The 12549-nt window shown below is 37.0% G+C and overlaps 1 protein-coding gene across 5 annotated transcripts in view; it reads left to right on the forward strand.

Moving 5' to 3' along the window:
* Positions 1-12549, forward strand: part of Traf4 (TNF receptor associated factor 4) — a 175681-nt gene that overhangs the window by 109632 nt on the left and 53500 nt on the right. For all 5 annotated transcript variants that reach the window (XM_081770419.1, XM_081770422.1, XM_081770421.1 and 2 more), the window contains one exon: positions 12440-12544. In XM_081770419.1, the coding sequence (XP_081626545.1) occupies positions 12440-12544 (105 nt within the window). The remainder of the gene's footprint in view (positions 1-12439; positions 12545-12549) is intronic.

Raw genomic sequence — 12549 nt, forward strand, 5'->3', positions numbered from 1 at the left:
CAAACTTCTTCACTATAAAAAAGGTAGTGAGAACTACAATTATAGGTCATTAAATAAGCATTAAATAATATTTTCCAGACTTCCCATATCTTTTGTTGTTGTTGTTGATTTACTAACAATAAATAAATAAACGACAAGAAATTGTTGAAAAATGAAATATTTCGGTTTAACGTCCCACGATTACGCTCTTTAGGCTAAGGGAGACGGATGATTTAGGCAAGTGTATTATGATGAAAGAATTGGTGGAATGACAATGTAAGAGGATACGGGAATACCCCGAAAAAACCACGGACACGATGTTGTCTATCACAGACACTTACTTGTCCGGGGATCGAATCAGGGATTCCACGCACCATGGGTAAGCACTGTACCAATGAGCCACCGTGAGATCGCACTGGGTTTTTGATTTGATTTTTAGTTGAGCGTCCCGTTCAGCAGTGAGGCTGTATCAGATGTAGACCTACAACTTAACGTGGGGATGCGAAGCACATGAGCTTCGCCGGGAATCGAACCCGGGTCTCCCATACCAAAGACGAGTACGCTAACAGCTTAGCGACGAAGGAGCTTGAGATCGCACTAAATTCCTTCGGAGAACCAGTATTTAATTCACTGCAGTCTCACTAGCTGAAATCTTTGTAAATGTATTTGCCTTTGTTTCTTGAACTCATACAGTGTTGTTAGGTTTTTTGCATTTGAATTGAATGACGGAAGAAGAGCGTTAATTTCCGCGACAGCCATCCTCTCAGCCATCGCCAACCCACATGAAATGAAGTTATTGGCATTGCTTGCACAACTGGTCTTAACAAGTTACAACATGAGTTTTCCTTCACTTGTTATTCTTTGTATTCGGTTTGGACTCCAGTAACAAGTTGCCGAACTTGGTGTTTAGTGGTCGTTTCCGACTGGACAACTTTTGTAAGTAAAATCTTTTAATTTTCTCCGGGTTACTTGCTTCAATGCTGGATTCAAACATTAACTACTTGTTTGTGTTCATTTTGCAACAATCTGCAAAAGAGTAAGAATTACTTCTGTCGTTTAAGATGTAATACACAACGTTAAGACTTAATCACATATCAATGACTATTAGAATATTATGATTGATCCGTAACACACTTTGATACATATTTTAGAGTTTAAAATGATTTGAACAGAAAAGAATACAAAATACATACCTGCTATTCTATATTAGAAATTTCTAGTGAAATGCTCAGGAGATAAGGGTTTTTGAAGCTGTCTTGTCTCCAAGATGAAAGTCGTGAAAGTGGTCTAGGCTTATCTGCTTCTATTGGAAGATTTCTGTCCCCGTTTCGTCACTAGATACGATAATTCTATCTCGTCTTGTCTCTTGAGGAACTTTTGTTCAGATACCATGCACTATTGCTTTAAGTAAAACAAACTATCCGCTAACGCTCTCGCCAACCGTGCGAGCGGTCCCGGTTTCGATTCCCGGTGGGAGCACACGGTCGAAGATGTGTAAAAACTTTTTCCGGCCAGCCACCCTGAATGAGGTTTTCCTGGGTTTTTCTCATTCACACCAGCCAAATACCGGGGTGTTACCTAACACATATCTCAGGTCGTTTCCTTCCTTACCCAATTCTTTCTTTCTTCCCTCTGCTCGCCGAGGGGCATCATCCCTCAAAACGTGTCGGGCTAAATGGCCATATATGTCAAAAGCTCAGAAATCTAAATCCTAAATCCTAAAACAAATTAGAGAAGTGCTGGAAAAGAAGGTACGAAATCCTAATAGTCGAAGAACGGGAAAGACAGGAGTGTAAAATAAATAAATAAATAAATAAATAAAAAGATAAATTCTTAGCACTTTAATACTTTGACATAAAGAGTACATATATTTAATTAAGCACCTGCAATTGAGAAGCGTTTCTGCCGAACTAACTTTCTGCAAATAATCCTCGCTCAACCATTAATTACTATGAATTACTGGAATGAATTTCGAAACTTTTCACAGTAATGTCACTCCCAGTAACTTAGTAGGGGTAACTTTATTCCAACAATATTAAGTGTGGGAAGATATAAAAGCTAATATGCGTGTTGCGCTGTGTGGTTGTGAAACATGGTTGTTTACTCTGAGGAAAGAACGCAGACTGAAAGTATTTGAGAGTAGAATCCCGAGGCGACCTTTTGGATCCAAGAGGAACGGGAATGAGGAATAGCTGAAACTTCACGATGAGGAACTGCATAATTATACACTTTATTTAACAGGGTAAATCTAGAAGGCTCAAATAGGCAGATCATGTAGACAGAATGAAATAAAGTAGGAACGCTTTCAAAGTTTTAACTGGAAATCGAATCGGAAAACGACCATTAGGAAGATCTAGACCCAGATGGGAGGATAGTATTAGAATGGATCTCGCAGAAATACAAATACAGAATAAAAACTCGATCCAGTCCAGTTGGCTAAGGATAGAGCCTTTGTGAACGCGACATTGAATCATAGGTTAATTTGTTAGTCTCCACATACCCCTAAGACCTCGCACCCTGTTGAAGAACATGGAGCAAAGCTTCAGATTAGAATTTTTCACAGGAAATAAGTAGAAGTGTGGTGTGGTCTACAAAGCAAGGCGGTACAAAACAAACAAAAACTGAAGCTAGTATGCTATGTGTTCTGGTCCAAAACTATTTCCAGCGGTTTATAGACAGATGCTGCCTCCATTTTGATTGAAATGCAAAGCGCGTAGACAGCAACACGAAAAGAAAAGTTGTAGTTATGTAAATTGCGTGATGTTTTTATAAAAGGAAGGAAGGAAACCGTATTTATGTAATAAAAAGTCCTCCCGCCCACTTTTTTTGCCTTCGAGGCTTCACGCACAACCTTGTGCTAAAGAAAAGAATAAACGATCTTTTAAGTTTATTCACTGGCTGCACAAACTTTATATCAAAAGTAGAAGAGAGGATAAAACTCTAAACTGTCCACCAAAGACTTAAGAAGAAAATTAGGTAGCACAATAATATTCAACAACGACGTTAAAATTCTGTCCTCTGTGAAGGTACGTGGTCCCCGAGTGCTTTACATCAAAAGACATGAACAAAGGACTACTCGTGGAATGAATCCTTGTGGGACGTTCTGGCATCAGTTAGATTTCACCAACGAGACGAGACGATAAATGAGATTTTCTCGTCTCGTAAATTCTGTAGAAGCCTTATCTCCTGGTGATTCTCGAACAATTCTTTCTCATTTCTTCTCTATTGCCCAAAGCTTTTCTGGTTGTGCTTCGTAAATTATGAACGAAAAGGGTATGATCTATAAAGGGTATGAAATAACATTTAACTCTCCTATATCCTTGGGGTCAATATGACCCCACGGACGATGTTTTCGGTTACTGATTAATTTATTATTCCTCGACCTAGTTTAGTTCTTTGTATAATCCAAATGTTAAAAGCTAATTATTATAATAACTTTGTTAAATAAAAACGTAACACATCAGACCTCGAGGTTACATTGAACCCAATGTCTAATATTATATTATTCATTATTATTATTATTATTATTATTATTATTATTATTATTATTATTATTATTATTATTATTATTATTATTATTATTATTATTATTATTATTAAACCACCTCAAGACACTAGATTAACTATTATTTAGTTTATTTTTCATGTTTGCATGTCTTATGAGAAATTAAATAATTGGGGTGAAATAGGTCCCAAGGATGGGCGTGTATGTAGATTCGAAGGACCATAGGAAGGTTAAACCAGATTTATTGATGTAATATGTTGTGTAATGCCTTGCTTGTCTTAAGCGTTGATAAATATGTCTTTCATTATATTTACAATAAATTTATAAATTTAAATTTTGATACTATTAATCGTGAAACACTATAATAGTGTTGGGGATCTTAAAGACTTCGGTGAACTAGTATTGCCCACTAGACTTGATTCCTTTCTCCTCTTGAAAACGAGACGAGAATTACCATGTCTCCCGTCTCTTCTAGGAATTAAGCTTTAGATTTCCCTCAGAAATAGCGGAAACTGTATAAAACATACCTTTTTGTAACTTTCTATTTTGGCTTAGTAAACAGAAGTTGCTTAACACAATGACATCCAATATGGGATAAAGAAAGTCCTTATGAAATATGGCGCCGAAGTGAAGATGAAGACAAAATGTATTTAGTTATTGATGCCTAATCTATTTTGTGTCCGTTGTCTGGACATTAAACAGAGCTTTTCAGTGTCCTCTCAAATCGTGAGACAACATATTGTGGTCTTCTATTGGCAACCATTTTACGTTTAACGGGAAGATTCAAGGTCAGTACTACTGCTTGCAAATGAGTAACCAGGAATCGTGATATTTCCATCTGTTACATCATTTCAAATATTTTGTGCTTCTAAAGAACAGAAAGAGAAAGATCATGTTCACATAATACATCCGTTTTAAAGCTAATAACCACTTTTTACTTTCGCGAGAATTTTAGTTGTTAAATAAATTCGATTGTCAGCAGTAGTTAGAATAGGGTATTCTTCACTTTATTGTCTAAAATGTTTTTCCTCTGTTATTTTCTTTTTCTCTTAAATATTAATGTTTCAGACGCCACATTTTTTTGTTTGTTTTTAAATTAAAACTAATTTGTATTCGATACGTGCCAAAACATTTTAATACATTTGTCTTCTTCCTCTCTTAAGGTATGAAATAAATAGATGTGTGCAGCTTGATTGGTTATATTGGAGTTTAGCTTCCCTTTCGACATCGAGTCTATATGAGACGTGGACCTACAGTTTAACGAGCTGCCCGAACCCCATGAGCTCTTACCAGAAACCGAACCTGGGTCTCCCTCTCCGAAGACGCGTACGCTGAATATACAACCACGAAGGAGCTCAAAGTTTGTGCAGCGCTCTTATTCAAACCTTTCTTCGCAGAACATATGAATTACAGAAATTAAAGTCACGCTTCAAAGTATGCCAATATCTCTGATCTCATTCTGAAAATAATACGAGGGGCATGCCGAAAGTTTTTAGATACTACCATTCAAATACCATTCTTGTAGTGAAATATATCGCTTTTAAACCCTCTAGTGTACCCTCTAGTGATGAAATGTATAAGCTTTAAAATTAGAGCACTGGAAGTGTAAGTTAGATTGAGCCTGTCAGTTGACAAGAATGGAGAGATGTGATCACAAAGCATCTTCCAAGCAGCTGTCTCTTGCTAAAATCTCCTTGCCTACCAACACTTCTTTCCTTTAGATATATTTTACTGATTCCGAAACAGCAGGTGGTCTATTGTTCCAAAACGCACCAAATATCTTCGAGCCGACGCTTCCTGTGTTTTTTTTATTGATTTCGCATTTGCAGCGCATTGTCATTAGCCATCCACATTTAAATACATAGTGAGCGTATTCCAAGCGTAAGCATGAACCATAAAAGCGCGTTCGAAACGCATCGAATAGCCGCTCATTACGTCGACCTGGAGTAAAATGAAAACAAGTTCAAAGAACATTAACTAGTTTCTTTTGTAGCATTTCGTAGTTACTAGAAAATCACGAACATGAATCTTAATTCTCCTTTAGCCTACTCGGCATAAGTGTGAGACGTAAAGCAAAAGGAAGTCTTTCGTTTCTGAAATATTTTGAAAGAAACTGAAAAAGTGAATACGGAGTTGTTGATAATTTTAAACCATAATCTATTGACATATGTTCTTGAAGCCGAATAGTTGATTTCATTTAAAAGCCTTGAGTTAAGTTGCAGCCGATGGAAGGCTCCACCGGAATAGCCGCCGGCGATGGCTGGTTTTATGACGAAGGCGGGAGATGAGCTGAATGAAGCTGTGAACACAGTTCAACGACGTCCGTTTCTTCAGCTGCAGCCACTTTTTTCTCGTTTCGCTCCCAAGGGAAAGGCCTTGAAACAGGAAGAAACAGAAGACGTGATTTATGTAATTTGTTCGATCGTTTGATAGAACCACATCGGTGGCCGGATGACTGGAAAACCAATTCCACATTAAATAACTGGATCAGGTTGATTCTCGGAAAGGTTGGTTTTTAAAACACACACCTTTCATGTATTTGTTTAGTTAAATAAACTGTTGACAACGGCCCTGCCTTCGTGTTTATAGATGCATCTTCCGTGAACCTCGAGACCTTGTTCTCTGGACAACTGAAAGTAATGAATCCTCCAGCATTGATGCCCATGCCTAGAATAAACAAGTTTGCTTTTTCTATGTTCTACGAGTGGGCCACAGACTAATGACGCAGAACACTCGACATTTCAATATCAGTGATGATTGTCTCGTCTCTTTAGTTTTGTAGAAGTCTCGTCTCAATTCTCGAAAAACTTTCCTTGTCTCGTTTTGTAGGGAAATAATCGCGGGACTTTTAACTGGAAGATTTCATTTCGTTTCAGAACCAAATTTACTATTGATGTATATCGCGTAATGAGTTGTTCATCTATAAACGTTAATAAATGCAATTGATTGTGTTTATACAATTACTTAATCAATCAACAGCTTTTATACTGAGGATCACGTAACACTAAGATAGTATTTGACACTTAAGACTTTGGTGAACTAGTGTTTCTCAGGAGACTAGTCAACACTAATGCTTCTTGTCTCGAACTTAGAAAGGTACTTCTTGTTTCCGTTCTCGTTATATTTTCGAGACGAGAAATTTCCCGTTTTCTAAATAACATTAAGTGTCATTTCATTGAAAAGAAATATATATATAAGGGCGAATCCAAGGGGGGGGGCTGTAAGGGCTATAGCCCCCCTTGACCCTCAGGTATCCACTGGATAAAATGGACTTCAGTCCTGTTTTACACTGGATAAAACGGCAAATCATGGTTTAGCCCCTCCCTTGATGATATCCTGGATCCGCCACTGTATATATATATATATATATATAAGGAAAAAATATATTACGTAATTGCCTTTTCGTACTTGAGTCGAGAATCATTACAGAAATATTTATTTGATTAAATAAAAAACTTGTTTCCCAATGAGGCTGAAAAATCTCATGCACGAGAACAAACATTAGAATCGGTGTTCCTACTTCCATAATACAAATACTTCTAGCATATTATTAGTATTTAACAAAAAAAGAAAAGAAAAAAAGAAAGCAGAGACAAAACTATACCAAAATGATATGTGTGGGTGTAAATGAGGGGTGCACCCAGAAATTTTTGTTAAGATTTGATCCATTTTTTTTTGGGGGGGGGGAGCCGGTCCAATACGCCTATGTAGTATTGAATCTGTATTATCCGCAAACACGACAAATAATTGTTAATTACTCCCGCCTACATTCTCAGGGGAAAAATAGAACTAGTTTATCTTTATAAAGAATGGAAAGAGTAAATAAGGTGTAAAATTAAATCTATAGGCTGCATCAGTAATTTCCCTATCAAACAAGTATAGTATGTTAAGAAAGTGTACGAATGTTAGTCAAGATACAAAGTTTGGGGTCCCGAATCCTGTGGACACCCCACATAGGTGCGCCCCTGATGAAAATCATCATGAGTAGTCTCGAGTGAACACGCCACCTTACTAACACTGGACTTATGCTAATCAACATTGATCAGATTTTTGATTATGATGCTAGAAGGAGGTATTATACACTATGGTTAATGATACATAGCTAGGGGCACACCCACTGGGGTCACCGGGTCTGGACGCCCCCCCCTCCAAAAAAAAACTTCCTAGCTCAACATGCATTTGTACACTTTCTCAATAAAACTATATTTGTTTAACAAAGAAATGATTGATGTAGCATGAAAATTTGATCTAACACTTTATTTGCAGTCTTTTTCTTATAAAAACAATCTAGTTCTATCATTATTTCTGAAAATATAGGGAAAAGTATTTTACATTTACTTATTGTCTTTCCGCGTGCACCCACCCTCGGGGTACTCCCGTTTCCTCCCACTTTCTTATTCCACCAATCCTTCCATTATCATTCACTCTCCTTAAGAGTTAATCATAACGTTCACACACGCACCCAGAAATTTCTGTTGGGAGGGGTCTAATCTTAAGACAGTAAGTCTCTGTAGTATTGAACGGGTATTATTCTGCAGCCGAAAAGAAAGAAAAGTCAGATTAACGTCCAATGATTATGCCCTTTAATCTAAGGGAGACGACGATTAATGTTTAATTTGTCTTTAACTATAACGTCGTACAAAAATAAGGCACATATCAATGGGTACAGCAAATCTAGAACAACGAAATAACACGTCTGATTGTAAATTCTCTTAGTCGCTTACGTGGTTTTCAACAGATAGAGAAATAGAGAGAGAGAGAGAAGCTTTGGTGACGCTAAAAATTGTTTCGTTGTTTACCAATAATAATTGAGAACTTTTATTTTGCTGGAAGAAATTGTTTTACTTATACATACCAAAATACAAGGTTCTATCTATGTATTTTCCTAACGGTGACAGGTCTACTCTTTATGCACATACTACTTGCAATATTCGTATACGAGACATCCTCGACTTCTTTCTGTGTTACGAAGCAGCGTTTGACACTGATGTCGTATGGAACATTATAAAACATTTGCAGTCTGTAAATGGAAAAAGAGCCACGATCCAAGATTTTATTAAGCCACAATAACTCTCACGCAGTGTGTAAACATTTCCATATATCTCTGAGAGCACCATTTTAGCACTCGTATGGGATAACTTTTTAATTAGTGAATTGCATGCTATCACAGCTCCACTTTCTCACTCAATTTCGTGAGCATTATACTTGTTGCTGAAGTACATTCGTACAGGAACGAAAAGTAGAAAGTACATAAACTACAATATTATTGTCCTTTTCGTACATTACTGGCGGATCCACGGGATGGGTGATGGGGCAACTGCCTCCCAAAGGCTACTCTTTAATAGCCCTACAGGGTAAACTCGTGTTAATCCGTGATACTGGTTACACCGTGATAAATTTTCATTTCTCTCTATCACGGGATAGTAAGAGCAAATTTAGTTCGAAACTTCGCTAAGGAAAACCCGTTCCTATAGTTGGAGTCAATGTGAAATGTTGAAACCGGAGTAAATGTTGAAACGGGAAATCATTCACTTGAACCACTTCCGTTTTGAATAGATCGTTAAGGGAGGAGATAGAACCTGCTCTTGGCAAGCTGAATGGATTGAAACAACACGCTTCTGGATATTTCTGACAGTTTCTGCTCTACAGAACTCTGTATTGAAACCGAAAGCACTAGTAAATTTCAACCACTTCCGGTTTCGGTTAAGTGCTGCTGGTTGTGACGATATCGTTGCTTGAGAATCCGAATCAATTGCAGAGAACCCTTGTCGCTTTCCAATACCATTTTGTTCTATGGCGATAAATGTTAAAACCGGTAATGGTTAATTTAAACCACTTCTCGTTTGAATAGAGGGTTAATGGAAGGTGTAAAACCTCCCGATATATCTTACCGTTCTTGCTCTGATACCTGTCGACAGACAGATAGACGAACGAACAAAGCCGTTGTATAAGATTACTGACACTTATGCAGTTTTGAAGTCTAATAAAATTGTGCCGAACGGATTGAATGTACTGTAAATTCTCTGACGTTTGGTAGCAATGGTTGTGCCAAAATGTCTACAAATAGCCGTGGAAGTCATTCTGGCAACGAATTTCGGTTCGCTTTTGGCATGTAACAGTCTGACTACCCTGAAAAAGTGGGTCCTGGGTTCGATCCCAGCCCCCGCCAAGTGAACTTTGTGGTGGACAAACACCGTGTGCGTGGGTTTTCTCGGGGTTCTACCGTTTCTTCCCACTTTGTTCATTCCACCATTTTCATTCATTGCTCATCATGACCGTCTCCTTTAGCCTGACCGGCATAACCGTGGGACGTAAAACTCAAAGATTACATTTCATTTCCCCTGAAAAAGTCATAGGGTCCAACAAGAAAATCTTGATGGGTACGCCCCTGATTATGCTTCATACTCCTTCCCTACTTTCACCATCTACACTCCTTGGTTATGTTATTATTATTATTATTATTATTATTATTATTATTATTATTATTATTATTATTATTATTATTATTATTATTATTAATGTAGGGCCTCCTTTTCATTTGAGTGGCAAAATAAGTGTCCTACTTCTCCATAAACAATATTCTTTTGTGTTGGACAATGTTGGTAATTTAAGAGAGTAGATAACGGTCTCATTAGGCCAGAGATATTTTTAGAAAAGCGTTTTCCGTTTGCGTGTAGACGTTGAGACAAAGAATGATAACGTGAAATCGAGGCCACAAACACAAAAGGAAAAATTGCTACAAATAGTTCACAATTCTAACCTTCTATCTAATCTGTTACTCTTCAACTTTTCTATTTCATTTTTATTTAATGCAGAATCTCACTGCGCTCACAGTTCAAAATGCTATTGTGGATATAAGCATTTTCATCCATTAAAACAATAATTCTCTCAATCTGTGCACAATATTATTTCACAGTGAGCATAGACATTAAGACCCTGCCTTACTAAAAATAATATAAAATTTACCATTTTTCTTTTGCTTGTTTATTCATAAGTGAAAGGAGATAATGAAATGCAACTTACAACAATCATAGATAACGCTATTCTACAACAGAAAATATGGATCTGAAGAATTTTCAGTATTGCCATCGATAGAAATCACAGTGTTGCCAGAATAACAATTCCCCGCAAATCTAATATAAGGCAGCAACTAGAGGAACGGACTCAACCGCATTTGGTTACGTATCATGATGTTTAGGTTTCTTGTGAACCACCTCTTAAATAATAGTTGAGTTTATTTTGTAATAAACAAAATAGTTTTAACATACAGTAATTAAAACTAAATAATAATGTTATTTAAAAAGTAGTTCACAGGAAACCAAAACAACATCATAGGTAACCAAATGCAGTTGAGATCGTTCCTTTAGTCGCTGCTTTAACATAGATTTTGAGGGAATTGTTATTCTGGCAACACTGAAAATTCTTCAGGTTCATATTTTATGTTACAGAATAACATTACCTATGATTGTAGCAAGTTGGATTTCATAATCTCCTTTCACTTATAAATAAACAAGCAAAAGAAAAAATGGTAAATTTTGTATTTTTAGTAAGGGAGGCTCTTAAAGAAAAAGAACGAGATTGGAATTGACGAAAAGCTCTGATGTACTAACCTGGAATTCCATGTATCTTTGGCTAAGCAAAATCTTCCAGAATGCCCATCCAAAGAACTCGAAACCATTCCACGTGGCAGAGGTAGTAGTCACCACAGAAAGCCAATAAACATACCTTGGTTAACCATATTTTATTGGTTTAAAAGCGTCAGAGAATCGTAGCGTAATATGTAATACAGATCATCCATGCATTCACCATCAGCAAAACATTAAAAAAAGTATTTTGTGCCATAAATTTTAATTCTGTCGCGTTTGATGTAACCACAAGTTCTTTTTCTCTTTCTTTTATGCCAATATGTCTTAAAAAGTAGCGTTATGGTTAAATATAACTGCAGAGTGTTCAAGACACTTCAAACGCTTTAATACCTTGTTTATGGGTTTATGGGCGTGGGAAGACAAATCAATAATCACATCATAATACAGTTCAATTGAGGTAAGCAAAGTAAAACTTACAAATAATTACGTATCAGAAGCGTGAACAGGAAGATTTTTATTATTTCTAAAATAATCGAGTAAAAGTTTTGTTGTGAGAAAGCAATGATACTTGCCGAACGTGTATTGTGCTTGATTGACTGCCAGTTCCATGCCATAGGGGGGCGAGCGGGGCGACAGCTCCGGGCGCCGAAGTAAGGGGGGCGCAAAATTCGGAAGGAAAAAAGAAAAGAAGGAAAGAAAAAAGGAAAAATACTTGGTATATTTTAGATCAACAGCATTAGCAATGGACTTATTTGTAGTCTCACACAAAGGTATTAATTTAACTAGTTTTGTGAACATATCAAACTAGTATGTACTTAAATCCTCTTTCCGCTTTAGGAAATGGTCCTATAATGTTACTCATGTTAGGAAAATGCATGTGCACGTGTATCAAATGGAAAGAAAAAAAGTAATAAAAAGTTCTTAAAAATAAAGGAAAAGCTGGGTTTATTTTTGAAAATTTCCTTACGTTTTGCGTCAACTATAGTGGCGCATCGTGCCTGGTCTGTCCACCAAACTCATATGTATGAATGCGCCGTCGTATACTCTCGCCCCGGGCGCTGATTTTCCACGGCGCGGCACTGTTGATTGCTGAAACTTGGTCCAATGTATTTTCCAGGAGAGAAGTTTCAAGTTGAATATCTGATGAACAATTCATATTTCTGTTATGTTGGCAACCAAAGCCACAGCTATGTAGTTTATGGTCTTATAATTTACCGTTTAGAAAATTCTTTTCGAAAAGTTACGCATGTATAGAAGTGAATGAAGGCATTTGTCCATTTTTTTTTTCCATTTTTTGGACTTAGGCTACTTGGGATCCAAGCGATCTAAATATAGTGATAAACTTTGACTGATCTGCCTTTGTTTTCAGATCTATCCAGACCCGGACTCCGAGAAGACCATTATGGGCTCCGTGGTTTACTGCATCCACCACAAAGAGGGCTGCACCTGGACAGACGAATTAAGAAAACTCAAGGTAAG

Source organism: Thermobia domestica, chromosome 9 (genome assembly GCF_964235325.1).
Source record: "Thermobia domestica chromosome 9, izTheDome1.hap1.1, whole genome shotgun sequence".
NCBI classification, from domain to species: Eukaryota; Metazoa; Arthropoda; class Insecta; order Zygentoma; family Lepismatidae; genus Thermobia; species Thermobia domestica.